Here is a 15,257-nt window from a genome sequence, read left to right as displayed (position 1 = left end):
TTTTGGTGATCAAAATCTTCCAATGTTTCAAGGCTGTTGTTATTGGCAAGTTCAATGGGCATAGAGATTCTTTACTCCATTAGATCTTAGCCGTGTAATACTTGGCAAATCAGAAATTTCTCGGGATCCCTGGGTGGGACAGTGGTTTAGCGCCTGCCTTTGGTCCAGGGCGCGATCCTGGAGACTCGGGATTGAGTCCCATGTCGGGCTCCCTACATGGAGCCTGCTTCTCCCTCTGCCTGTGTCTCTGCCTCTCTCTCTCTCTCTGTGTGACTATCATAAAAAAAAAATCAGAAATTTCTCTGAGCAAATGTAATCTGCAGAATGAGGATGCTGATACAGTTTATCTTGCAGAATTGTGCTGAATACTAAATATTATTTGTGAATGTGTCTAGTATCAGGCTTGGCAAAGAGTAGGCAACTCAAATATTAATTGAAGCTGCAACAATCATAATTGTTAAAAAATATAGAAAATTACATTATATTTATCGATTTCTAAGAAACTGACATAAATTGTGATGTGTATTTATTTCCTTATTGGGAGAATATTTACCATGAAATTTAGGTAGAGAAGATGTATCTTTATGACCCTGGCAAAATATTCTAAATTTCATTTTACAAATTAAATTATTGAGTCATTACTTGAGGAACGGTGCCCTAAGGTTTTTTATCCCTTTATTAAAAAAATCTTTATTGATTTTTATCATTGTCTTTAATTTGTAGCATGCAAGTTATTTTATAGGAAATATAATGTGTCATTTCAATACACATTACTAGTCTGAGATTACCTTCTTGATTGTTGGTTGAATATGAAATAGCATCCTTCTTAATTTCAAGAATTCATATTATTATTAGACTTAAGTTTTCAAATTCTTGAAGTAGTTAACAACCATGATTAAATCTATTGTATATGCATGGCACTCTGCTAGAAACTGTGAATTGCAAAAAATTAGTAAAGCACTCTTTTTCTCTCATCAGAAGTAAAATAAATACAGAAAATTTATTTAATAAGTAGATTATAATAAATTTCATAGGTAATATATGCAGGGAATCCAAAGAGACAGAGACAAACTTGGGCTTTTATAGAAGATGCCATTATAGAGATAGCATTTTTGTTGGCCTTGAAGAATAGTAAGCAATATGTGTAGAGTACAGTGTGAGAAGTACTTGGGGAGTAAAAGGTAATGAAACATGACTTGCATGTAGGATGCATGAAGGGAGTGGTGAGAAATGGTTGCAAATGCCAGGCATGGCTAGATGTCAAAAATCCTGAGTAGTAGGCTATGGAATTTGGATTTACTTTTATAGGAAATGGGTAGCCATTGAAATTTTTGGAGTAGGGAAATAATGTAAATTATAGGGTAAATTTGGCAACAAGCAGTGTAGAGTGGTTTGAGAGAAGGTAGAGAGAGGAGGGAGAGTATATCTCTGTTGCTCTGCCCTACACATCTTCCTACCTTAGTTCATCTGCCACAGCCTAAGCTTATTTTTTATCTCAAAAATAAATAGCTCCATATCCTTTTCTAAATGTTACACTCTATCTTTTAGCAAATAAACTGAAATAATCCTTTATATTTCTTTCTTCACTTCTTCAGTGATTCATTGCAATAAATCCTGCCATTAGTAGATATCTACCTTGAAAATCTCTGTTTTTAAAATGGTAAATAAAGTGGCTAGCCTCTCTGTGCATTTTATTTATTCCTCTTTTCTTAAACTACTCCCCATTCTGACTCCTGTGACATCATTTTCTCTTAGTTTTCTTTTAAAATTTCTGATCATTCCTTTTCCATCTGTCCTATTATTTTTTCTTTTGCTCTCTTCTTAAAATTGAGTTCTTAGTTTTCTTTCTTTTTATTTTATATGCTATTCCTGAACAATCTAAATATCCTTTATTTTTGTCCAGTTTTATTTTAGGTGTACAGCATGATGATTTGACATATGTATATATTGAAAAATGATTACCACAATAAATTTGGTAAACATCCATCAGTTCACATAGGTACAAATTTCTTTTTCTTGTCATTAGAACTTTTAAGATAACCCTTGTAGCAACTTTCATTTTTTTATTTAAAAAAATTTTTTGCAACTTTTAAATATACAATATGGTATTGCTGATTTAGTTACCAGACTGTGTGTTACATCCCTAGAATGTATTATTATATATCCTACATCAGTGTTGGCTATAGTCATCATGTACATTTCATCCTTAGCATTTGTTTATCTTGTAAGTGGAAGCTTGTATCTTCACCCATTTCTTTCACCCCTAACCAGCCCTGCCATCAATCTGTTCATCTGTTCTTTGTTTCTATGAGTTCAGTTTTTTTAAGATTCCACATATAAGTGAGATCATATAGTATTGATTTTTCTCTGACTTATTTCACTTGACATAGTTTTAGGTTTATCCATGATCTCACAAATTATTGCAATTCCTTCTTTTCTATGGCAGAATCATATTCATATTTTCTTTATTGACCTGTTGATATACACTTAACTTGCTTCTATGCCTTGGCTATTGTAAATAATTCTGCAAGAAACATGGAAGTACAAGTATCTTTTCAAAATAGTGGTTTTGTTTCTTTGAATCAATATCAATAAGTGGAATTCTTGTATGATGTAGTAGTTAGTTCTATTTTTAATTTTTTTGAGAAATCTTCATATTGTTCAAAACCATTATTTGAATTCTTTTTCAGGTAAATCACTTATCACTGTTTCAGTAAAATCTGTTTCTGTTTATTTTGTCCTTTTATTTGGAACATAGTCCTCTGTTTCTTCATTTTCTTTTACTCTCTGTGCTAGCTTCTGTGCATTAGATAGAACAGCCATCTCTGCCAGTTTTGAGGGAGTGGTCTCATTTAGAATTAGCTTTATTGTGCATCTCAGCCTTTGCTTTTGATTGTCTTTCAACCTTTGTGATTGTCTAAGCAGCATAGTTTATTCTTACTGGTCCCCAGTCATTGAGGCATTGCTAAGACCTATCAATATTCCAAAGGGTAGGATCCCAGTCAAGACCCTGAGATGGGCTGATTAGAAACCTGATCCTCCAGGTGGTAGCATGTAAAATTTTCAGGTAAACATCTTCCAGGGAAAGACTGGAAATGGTTTCTCTGTCAACTCCCTCTGCACCAAGCTCCTGGGGGACTAGTAGCCAAAGATTTTCTTTGTTTGCCACAGTGCTGCTGAATCTGTAGGCACAAACCCCATCAGAATCAGGCTGTCAAGGATTTTCATCCCTTGAGTGGCAAAAAGCCAGGGTATCAGATGTGTACACAAACTTTTTTCAGGGAGATACTGGTGATCTGGAGGGAGACAGAGGGAAAGCCCAAATATGGTACCTGCTGGCCTCCCTGGTCTCTGAGGAAGATTGCAGTCTGTCCCTACACCTGTGTTAGGTTAGAAGCATGACTTTCAGGCTATAGCTTTTAAGATAACCAAATAGGCCTCTGTTAGAGAAAAACTACTGCTTAGTCTGCTGCCTCTGTGCTGAGCCCTTGGGGGATATCCACCATGAGTCCTTGTAAGCTGTTAAAATCTGTTTGCTATAATATACAAAAATAAATAGATAAATAAATAAATAATAAGAAACTTAAAAAAAAAACATCTGTTTACTATAGCCTTGTGGATCTTATGGACATAAGCCCCAGTTGGCTTTCAGAGCTAGATATTTTGAGGGCCTACCTCTCAGGTGGAAGTCTTAAAAGTTGGGGCCCTAGAAGTTGGTTCCAAACTCTTCACTCCTCAGGAAGAAGCTGCGAGTTGTGAGTTCTCTCCCAATTATATGTTGCTATGTTGTGGGTGAGTTTTGGGGAAAGATTATGTCTCTGCCTCTCCTGCCCATTTTGATATAGAATTTTTTTTTCATTTACTGGATACACACACACACACACACACACACACACACACACACACACATATATATAATTTCACTCAACTGGTTTCTGGATTTCTTTCAGAGGGAATTGTCCCATATGTAGCTGTAGATTTTGTATGTCCATAAGAAAGGTGAGTTCTAGAACTTCTCATGTCACTACTTCATTACTTTTCAAAGGCTTCAAATTACCACTTTAATGGGAACAAAGCACAGTTTTTAAAAAAATATTGTATTTATTCATGAGAGACACACAGAGAAAGGCAGAGACATAGACAGAGGGAAAAGCAGGCTTCCTATGGGGAGCCTGATCTGGGACATGATCCCAGGACTCCAGGATCATGACCTGAGCCAAAGGTAGATGCTCAACTACTGAGCCACCTGGGCACCCCGAAGCTCAATTTTTCTAATTTAAATAACAAAGCCATGTACACACTACTATCTGTTCATCACTTGCCATATTCTAAGCAATGTGTTCGGTTTTTGCATGCATTATTTTAACATCCAAGGAAGTTCTTATTAGCCTCTTTTTACACATAGAGATATTGAGGAAAAGAATGTTGACATGATTTGTTTATATCATATCACTGTGGAAACTCATATCTGAGTCTATCTGCCTGCAAAATCCTTATGTTTTCTCTTGTAATACACCAGTCCTCATTCTTATTCCAAACAATTGTCTCCTGACTGTCTTGGCTTGGATGAAGATAGTTCACATTAAATATGCTTAAAATAAACCATCTTTGCCTTCAAAACTGTCTTTCTCTTTTTTCTTGATTATGGCAGCACCACTCTCTGAGTTATCCAAGCCAGAAACTCAGGAGATTCTCAGACACTTCCTCTTACTTTACCACTACATCAAATTTTCAAATCTTTTAAGGTCTATTTTATTCCTACACAAAGTCGATTGGTCTCCAACTGCTTGCTACTTACAGCATGCTCTAGCATCTCTGGCATTCCCCTGGGTGCTTGATAGAAATGCAGAATCAGACATTATTGAAGCTGACTCTGCATTTTAACAAGCCCCTCAGTGACTTATATGTCCATTAAAATTTGAATAGCCCTATAAACTGGTTCCTTGCTTTTAATTCTACCTTGTGTACAGCTTCCAGAGTGATCTTTCTAAAACAACATCTATATAATTTCCCTCATTAAAGCTCATCAGTAAGTCACTAGTTGGGAATGGAGTCTGTGAGCCTCAGTGTGGCATCCAAGGGCCTCTAGGCTGCAATTTTGACTTCATCCTTATCTCTCACTGCAGCTTCACTAACATCCTCCCTAATCACACTCCTGTTTTGTACCATCATGTGTTTATTTACTCTGATCCCAACAATTAAAATAACCCTTCTCCCACTTTCAACCATTTTACTTCTCATTGAAAGCTCAGCTCCAGGATCACCTCATCTATAAAGACCTTCTTTTATCTCCAAGAAGAATTGCCCAACTTTCTTTGTGTATTGTGTATAATAATACTTTCACCTCCGCTTTCCTTTTCTAGAATATGAGTTCCCAGAGGGCACTGATAATGTGTTTCTTCTATCTCATTACTACCCAGTTTCATTTCTGATTCATATATTTAGTTAGGAAGAAAGGGAAAACAGAAGACAGAATTGCTAAGCAGTTTAAATTAGTATGTCAGAGTTGGGGGGAAAAGGTGGCAAGTCATGTCGTTTCCTGTGATATATTTTGAATACTTTGTTTTTAGTGTAATTTCAGAGACAAATTTAAAACACCTCAACTTAATTTAAAAGTGAATTCTGTGCTTTGATAGACGAACTTTCTCATGAGGTCAGTTATTTTAAGTGACACCTCGTCTTTTTACTAGCAAACTGAGCAATCGTAAATGGTAACATGAAAAAGCTTTATTTCTGTTTTCTGAAAATATACTATCAGAATATCAATAGAATCATTTCAATATGTTCTTTTATCTTCATGTTTTTTTATCATTAGTTTAAACCTACAGTTGGTTATGTCCTATGCTAGGATAGGTCCAGTACTAGGCATTGGAAATAAAAAGAATACAATATCTCCCTTCCTGCCATTCATGGTCTTAAGATATGTCATATGTTTTAAAATCATAAATAAACATCGAGTGGGTTGCTTGGTAAAGTTCATTTTTCAATGCTTTGTAGAGATTAACCACTTAAGGAATTTTTAAAAAAATATTTATTTATTCATGAGAGACATCAACATATAAGCAGAGGGAGAACAGGTCCCTGCAGGGGACCTGATGTGGGACTCCATCCCAGGACCCTGGGAATCACGCCCTGAGTTGAAGGCAGACACTCAACCACTGAGCTACCCAAGCATCCCAATGAATATTTTTTTTAAACAAGAGAAAAATGGCTTCGTTACTCTTATTATATGCTGTATTTATAAGTGATTAATATGTAATATTTCTAAAAGCTGTAGTATTCCCTGTAGCGAGGTCTGAGATTTTGCATGTTTTCTGTAATATGTATTTAAAAATATCTTTTCCTATTCTTCCTAGGTTTAGGGATATATTGACTCTTTATCCAATTAAATGCACACATTTCACCAGAATCAAAAAATTGTTTAGGCGATAGATCATGTTCTGAATACATTTAGTCAGGCATTCTTTTATTCTTTTTGGTACTAAGAGTACAAGAAACAAATGGTAAACTTCCTGTCCAAGGCAATTCCAGAAGGGATTTAGGAAAAAAGGCTTTCATTTCAGTGTAATAAATTCTATGAGAGAAGAAGATGCATAGTCTTATAAAAACCCAGTGGTGAGCTATCTAATGTGGCTTGTGGGGAGACCCAGAGGTATGTTTGGGAAGATTTCTGGAAGAGGATACTTTTTTCAAGACTTAGTAAAAAATTAGTAGGTTAGGAAGTGACAGAAAGGTATTTGAAACAGAAGAAACAACCTCTACAAATAGCAAGATAGTTTGATATTTATACTGTAGCTAATTTAGAGCACCAAAAGTGTGAGGTAAAAGGAAGAAAAGCAGACACCATTAATGACATCTTAAGGGACTGTGGATGCCACATGATAGAGTTTGAGTTTTGTCTTGAAGACCAGAAAGAATCCTGAGCCATTTAAGAGGTAGTTGAAGGCATCAGATTTGTATTTTACACAATTTATTTCTACTTATATACTGTCAGTATGCGTGATGGTATATTGACTTCCTGCTGCTCCTCTGAGTGATTTCGGAGTTAGTTCAAATCCTGGTCTACCATGCCTGTAGTATTGGGGACAATTGACATAAGACTTCTGAGACCCAGTTTCCTCTTACTGGGGAGATATTGAATTAATATATCAGCCCTTCATCAGTTTTTCTACTATTATGTGTCTCAGTCTTCAGATTTGAATCCTTCTTGATGATCACTTTCCTTCTTCCAGCTTCCCCTGCTGCTGATTTTGTTACCCAGGCTCCATCCTGACTGATTTCTGTTGCTTTTCCTTTTCCTCTCTCTTTCTACTAAAATTAAAACTGCCCATCTTCAGTAATACAATTTTCACCTATTCTGTGTGGTGCTTATTTTTCAGTGATTTGATTCATTTTTGACTGTTAACTCCTTTGGGGTTGGATTAATTATAGCAATTATTCAGATTTGTGGCATTTTATTTGAATTTTACATCTCCAGTTCTTTCTAGTATCAGATGACCATTTTGATCTTTTGTGAAAAACAAAACAGATCATGTCAGATGGCTAAGCTTAAGCCTGCTTAATAGTAATAAAACTTTCATCACTCAGTGGATAATCGATTTTATTTTATACTGCTACTTAGTAGGACTGTAATTTTTAATTTACACAATTTTATATAACCAAATTTGCAGGAATTACAGGCATGCTTTGATTTTTATGGGCTTGTTAAGGACCTTATAACAAAATTAGTGGAATGGGGCTAAAATAAAATAAATTTAATTTTATGACATTGACTTTTGTGGTCCTCAAAATCCAGAATTTAAAAATAGTATGTTGAATCTTGTTAGTCTACCAAGATAATGGATAATATGAATTACTTTAAGATTATGCAATTTTAAGGTGCTGTTATTGCTGAATGAGCTCTGGACCCAATTTGACAAGAACAGATCCCAATTTATCTTCATCCCATTCCCACTTGAGGCTTCATCCCAGTCCCTGCTTCTTTAAGTTGCTCCATACACATGGTTTAATCTTTTGTGAACTAACTTGGTGCTCTTCATATTCAATTCTCAGCTCAAATTGCTCCTTGGATCCCTCCTAACAAACTGGCTGGTCTACCACTAAACTTTTGCTGTTGTACTCTAGGGATTCATTTTATGGGCAAAAGTGCAAAGGATGAGACACTAGGCTAGATGATGTGAGGGAAGCAGAACTCGATAAGACATGACAATATATTGATATCTAGAACTACCATTTATTGTATATCTGCAGTCCTCACAGTGACTTGATGACATAGGTGGTGTTAACTATCTCTATTTTTCAGATGAAGAATATGAACCTCAGAGTTTAATTTATATGTCCAAAGTCCCACATACTTTGGAGCTCAGAATATAATGTTTGCTCTATTTGCTTACAAATTGTCAGATTTTACCACAGTACAATGGTCCTTCAGCACATGTTCCAGCACTACCAGCTGTTTATAATGTCATGAGAGAGTTAAAATATAAATAAATAGCCTCATTTGAAATTAAAGGTCCTTATAAGGTGTACTTTTTACACTCCAAAGATTTTTATTTGTAAATGATTCTACGATTTTTTTAACTCTCTCCAACTGTAGACATTCCTGACTTTTCTGCTTCACACATATCACATTTTAACACATTGAGTCCTCTGACGTCTCTGTCATAATTTCACTAATAACTGTTCTTTAGTTTCTACTTATTACCCTCCAATCTGGATTGCACTTCTCTGTTCCATCCTGCAGTTCTCTTATCTCTTCCAATTGGTCATGCACAACTTGTCATTGTAAACTTTTACTTCTGCTAGTCATTTTCCTACTTAGAACCTCACAGTGTTTCTGATACTTTTAATAACTGGACACAGCCCATTGTCTTGTTTCTATTGCATGAAGGTTAAGCATGAACTTTCCAGAAGAGCTTGGTGAATCCACTCTTTCCTATCAGAACCTATCTAGTTTGTCCCTGCCCCCAATTCTTCAATGATTATGTACATCCCACTTCCTTAAGATGCTACATAACTACTGCAGTTACTGTAGTACTACTACCACTCCTGCAGCTTCTGTAGCTTACAGTGATCTTGAATGTCTCTGATTTACTCTGATGTTTATGCATATCAAGGAGCATGGGATTACATATCATCTAGGAGGGTTTTAAGAAGATACTGAAGGAGAGTGGAAGAGAAAAATTGAAACATGATTGAAAGACAACCTAGAATCCTTATCCTCTTCCACACCTTTTTCTGTTCCTACAGAGGCCACTGGGTTTTAAGTGGTGATTTTCCACTTATCTTTTTCCAACTTTGGGATCTTTAATGCAATTTTAAATATTTTATTTGAGATAAGAATCTAATGTGAGATTGATTTTATTTCAAGTATTAGTTGTTATGTATATTATACAAATGCTCTAACCTAATAATTTTGTGTATTTTTTATATTCACAATGTGAGCCCACCAGTCATTTTTTTTTAGTAGGATAATGACAGGCTGAAACAAGGACGAATCACCATAGAAGAATTTAGATCAATTTATCGAATTATTGCACACAGAGAAGAAATTGTTGAGATTTTCAACACATATTCTGGAAACCAGAAATTTCTTTTTGAAAAAAACCTCCTCGAATTTTTGAAACAAGAACAGTATGCACTTGACATGAGAAAAAATATTGCTTTTGAGATCATTCAAAAATATGAGCCTATTGAAGAAGGTATGCTTACATTTCAAAGTTTTCTCAAATATCTAAATACAAAGTATTTTTTATGAATTACAGTTATTAAATTCAAATTTTTGGATAGGTCAAATTTCTTTTGGATATTGTAAAATATTGGCAGTTTTATTTCTATATTTTATAGACATTATATATACCTTTCAGAAAACTGCACTAAATAAACAATTACATTCTTTCCTACTTCATTGTCCAGTTTCCTTTTCTTTTCTTTTCTTTTCTTTTCTTTTTTTTTTATTGTTTTGGTGTATCTCTTAAGTGTTCAGAGAGGAGCTTAGGCATGCAAAGCAAGATGAGCTTCTGTTACATGCACTGTAATGAAAGAAAGTGTCTTCATTTTCATTAATAAGTTAAAAACCAAGTAATACTCTTCTCCTTTTATACATTATACTATTGAAAATATATAGAAGTATTACATTAGCTAAGTGAAAACTAGTCTAGGAAAAAATAAAATATTACAAAATCACTACCTTCTTCATTGTACACATAATTGTCTATAACATTCCATAAACATTGAACGTTATTTGCTTTTTCTTATTTTTGAATATACTCATCTTGTTCATTTGTTTTACTTTTTTAAGATTTTTTTTTTACTTTTTTGAGAAAGAAAGAGAGAGGGAGAGAGCCGGACAAGGGGCAGGGGCAGAGGGAGAGGGAGAAGTAGATTCCCTGCTGAGCAGGGAGCCTGACATGGGGCTCAATTCCAAGGACCCCAAGGTCACAACCTGAGCCGAGGGCAGAAGCTTAACCAACTGAGCCATCCAAGTGCCCCTAGTCATCTGGTTTACATTAAATGACAATTTAAGCAAATGATATGTTAAATAATTTTTGATCTTTGTCTCACTTTTTAATGGTCAAAACATTTTGCATTTTTTCACTTATTCTTATCTTTAAATGAAATCATAAAGACATTATATAATAAAATATTCACATAATTATGGAAAAGTACCACTAAAGCAATGTTTAGCCCTGCACTAATTAATACAATAGCTCAAAATATTTATTTAACAAGGGCAGTATAAAAGTTCAAGTTATGCCTTTGAAAGTTGGTTTATGTACCAATGTTTAATATATGATAATATGGGTTTTAACAAAATCAAACATTTCTTCATTGAGTCATATATTCATAATTGATTCAAATATTTATTTGGGGCAACCAGGTTTGCTTCTGGGGGCTGGGGATACAGTGAAGAATAAGGCAAACTAGATTTTATATTAATGATGGGGGTTTGAGGGAAATTGACAATAAATACATGTATAAAAGGATGATTCCACAGAATGCTGTGTACTGTGAGTGTTAGAGAATAAACAACCCAGGAAGACTAGCTCTGGTTGGGAGTTTAGAGTGGTCCACTCTGAGGATGTGATCTTTGAGCTGAGACCGAAATGATGAAAAAGAACTAGTCATGTGACAAAGTGTGAGAAGTTTCTGAGGTCAAGAGAAGTATTGGACTTGAGTTAGAGAATTCAAGGAATAAGAGGAGGACATGGTTAGAACTCAGAAAATGAGGGCAAGAGGAATTTGGGAGATAGGCAAGGATCAAGTCACGTCTGTCTTGCAGGTCATAATTAGGATTTGGGCTCCATGACACGTTCGGTGTCATGAAAAGATTTTGGAGAGTTGTCGTAGTAAGACTGAATGCAGTACTAGTAAGAGTTTGGTGTGACCACTATTAAAATTTTTGCAGGTTTGCAACCAGAGAAAGAGCTTGCATCAGCATGTAAAACAACTACATCGCTAAACATGCCTGATGAGTTCAGCTGACTACTTCTTTTTTTTTTAATAGCAAAAACTTTCTCTAAAGAAGTGGTGAATTGATTTATGTTCTGGATCAAGTTCTTTATGTCATTGCAAACTTGAAACAACTAGTCTACAGATGAGCTCTTTGAGTAGCGCAGATGCAGTGAATATTAAAAAAAATTACTTTGGCACCATTAACTGCAGGTGGTAAATCAAAAAACACAAAAGGATAATGGCATGGTGGCATTGACATTTTGGAATTGTGTTTGCATTTTAACTATGATACTACAACTGTTCATCCATTTCATCATTTGAGCCTCCCTCAGCCTCAGATACTTTCACACACAGCCAAGACCTTGTGTTTCATTTACATGCTTATTGATCACTTATTAAGTCCAATTAGAATTACAATTGGATAGTCCCAAATGCCAGGGGCTCCTCAATCTCATCCCACTTTGGTACACGATGTGTACCAAATGAGGTTTTTAAATATTCATGAAATTAACTCTCATGTCAATCTGGTAGCTTTTAAGGGCACAAAATTAGTTTGTTTTCTATTCCATTATCAAAGATTTTAACTTAATTATTCAACAATTCAAAAGGGCTATAAACCAGTCACTTCTCTAAAAAAAGAATAAAATCATGCAAATCTTTACTATTACAATATATGATGCATTTACCCTGTATGCTCTCATACTCCTAAATTTGCATGTCTTTGAACCAGAGTTTGCATACCTATAAACATTTTATGTATTTTCTTCTAGCTTTCATTTTTTAAGCCAGAATTGTAATAGCATTTTGAATGCTGATTTTTTTCACTTTTATGAAGTCATAAACATTTTCCTTTGTCACTATATATTTTTTTCTGATACATTATTTTAAATTACTTGGTACTGTATCATATTTTGAGCTTTAATTTGTTTTCTTCCCTCATTTATTTTGCTTTTATAAATAATGCTAATGTAAGCATTCTTACACATCAATCTTTGTCTGAGTCTCTATTTCTGCAATGTCAATTCCCAGAAACAAAATCCTTTGTCAAGGATCACTTTCTATTTTATTTTATTTTATTTTATTTTATTTTATTTTATTTTATTTTATTTTATTTTATTTTACTTTACTTTTTTAAGATTTTATTTATTTTTTCATGAGACACACACACACAGAGGGAGAGAGAGAGAGAGAGAGAGAGAGAGAGAGAGAGAGAGAGGCAGAGACACAGGCAGAGGGAGAAGCAGGCTCCATGCAGCAAGCCCGAGTGGGATTCGATCCTAGGTCTCCGGGATCACACCCTGGGCCGAAGGCGGTGCTAAACTGCTGAGCCACTTTCTAGTTTAAAGGGAATAGTCACATCAGCTGTTATTTTGAGACAAATTGAATTATGAACAACAAAATAATAACAAATAGCATTTATAGAGCTAATTCATTTAACTAATATGTTGGGATAAGTGCTATGATTACCATCATTCTAAAGATATGGAGAAGTTAACTAACATGCCTGATGTATAACAAGTAAATAGATTTAACAAAAACTGATTCTGGAGCCAGTGTTCTGCCTTAATAGGTAATTTTGATAATCTTATGCCAAAAGCGTAGAAGTTCAGATACTTTACTAAAGATGCTAATATGCAAAAGATCCAGAAATTCCAGTCATAGGCGTGTACCCAGCATAAATGTGTACATATTTGCACCAAAAATCATGTACTGGTTAATTATAGCAGCATTCTTTGTAAGTGCCTCAAATTGGAAATTATCTAACTGCTCAAGAACAGAACTGATAAATAATTATGGTGTACTCACACAATGGAATACTATACAAAAATGAGAATAAACATCTAACTATATGCAACTATAAGAATAAATCATAGAAACAACGTTGAACAAAATAAATCAGCCACAAAAAGTGCCTACTGTATGAATTCATTACTAGAAAGCACAAAAAAACAGAGAAAACTAATCTAGGTGATTAGAAATCAGACTACTGAATAGACTTGAGTTAGTGGAGAACGAAAAGTTAGCAGAAGGTAGGCTTCTGAGGTGCTGCAATGTTCTGTTTTTTGAGCTGGGTGCTGCTTATCTGGAGGTTTAGTTTATGGAAATTCATTGACCTATGATACATATATTTCTTTAAATGTATTTTTAAAACATTTAAAAATCAGAGATTAATTAAATAATATACTCTCTTAGAATGTTGATATAGAAGGACTTAGAGGTACTCGTCAGAAAAATTTCATTTCCACAGAAAAATTAGAAATAGTATCAATATTAATTCTAAATGAGTATTTTAGAAACATGCTCTACTACTGAATAAGTATTAAAGTGAAATGTAATTTTTATACAGTTAACGATATTTCTGCATCCTTTTAACTTACATTTTATAGTTAAGAAAGCACACCAGATGTCATTTGAAGGTTTTACAAGATATATGGGTTCACCTGAATGTCTAGTATTTAAAACTGATTGCACAGAAGTTTATCAAGATATGAATCATCCATTAAATGATTATTTTATTTCAAGTTCACATAATACATACTTGATATCTGACCAGTTACTGGGACCAAGTGACATTTGGGGATATGTAAGGTATTTATTTTTATATTTATATTCATTACGTTTTACAACATTTGAAAGTTCCAATAAGTGGTAATTCTGAGTAAAAGCAAACTGCACATTGTGTAAAAACATAGAAAAAGAAATTTTGATTTGTGAATATCTTGGAGAGGTAACCTTTGGATGGCTATATAATTATTCTATATTTTAATATCATACATTTTCCTTCTAATTCTTCCTGTTGACCTCCTTTCCCTGGTTATTGGTTATCCCTTCTGAGGTTTCCTAAATAATTTGGATACCTTTTATAGGAAACCATATGAAGAATTTTCTTATCCCCAAAACAAAAAATATGGTTAAAATTAATTCCCAGTCATCAAGACACCGTGCTATAAGTAAATGCAACACATAAGTAGATAAATTATATACTTTGGCATTTATAGATTAGATAGATAGATAGATAGATAGATAGATAGAGATTTATATGTCAAATAATTTACATAAATTAAGTAATCTATGCTACATCTCTAATTTTGCATTCTACAATGTATCACACTGTCAATATCAGGCTTCATCTTAGGTAATCAGCTGAAAATACATTGGTGAACAAGATTTTCAGAGCACATATGTTCATGAGAATAGACATAATAAGCAGGTAAACAGATTGATATGTTTTCTTTTTAAGATTTTATTTATTTATTCATGAGAGACACAGAGAAAGAGGCAAAGACATAGGCAGAGGGAGAATCAGGCTCGCAGGGAGCCTGATGTGGGACTCGATCCACAGACTGGGATCACACCCCAAGCCAAAGGCAGATGCCCAAACACTGAGCCACCCAGGCATCCCTAGATTGATATTTTCAAGGACAGATGAGTCCTTGAAATAATTTCTACTCATACTTAATTACTTATGATTACTATGAGTCCACATAGAGAAGGTAAGCTAGGGTAACATGAGAGAAAGTAACTATGGAATGGAGGGTGTTCCTTTAGTTAAAGGGTCAGGAAAGACTTCTCAAGAGGTGACATAGTTTGGTCTGAGTGATGATAAAGAGGAAGCTTCAGAAATATTTGGGCATGCTAAGCAGAAGAAATAATAAATGCTTAGGCATGTTCAAATGAGAGAAAGCAAGTGTAGCTAGAAACAAGAGAATGGAGGATGAAGGCAGGTGAGTTTAAGGAAGGTAGATAGGGTCAGTTTATGAGGGTTTTACAGGCCATGGGAAGAAGACTGGATTTTATTTCAG

The 15,257-nt window shown here is 34.5% G+C and overlaps 1 protein-coding gene across 2 annotated transcripts in view; it reads left to right on the top strand.

Moving 5' to 3' along the window:
* The window catches only part of PLCZ1 (phospholipase C zeta 1), a 148,574-nt gene that overhangs the window by 103,150 nt on the left and 30,167 nt on the right, over positions 1–15,257 (top strand). Inside the window, exons 1-2 of one of the 2 annotated variants that reach the window (XM_055318728.1) lie at positions 9,632–9,701; positions 13,842–14,043. The exons of the other annotated variant lie outside the window; for it this stretch is intronic. Of the exons in view, the coding sequence (XP_055174703.1) occupies positions 9,647–9,701; positions 13,842–14,043 (257 nt within the window). The 5' untranslated portion in view covers positions 9,632–9,646. Of the gene's footprint in view, positions 1–9,631; positions 9,702–13,841; positions 14,044–15,257 lie in introns of those variants that run through there. 2 annotated transcript variants of the gene reach the window in all.

The sequence above is a fragment of the Nyctereutes procyonoides genome, unplaced genomic scaffold (genome assembly GCF_905146905.1).
Source record: "Nyctereutes procyonoides isolate TBG_1078 unplaced genomic scaffold, NYPRO_anot_genome, whole genome shotgun sequence".
NCBI classification, from domain to species: Eukaryota; Metazoa; Chordata; class Mammalia; order Carnivora; family Canidae; genus Nyctereutes; species Nyctereutes procyonoides.
This window is presented reverse-complemented; position numbering and strand designations above follow the sequence as displayed.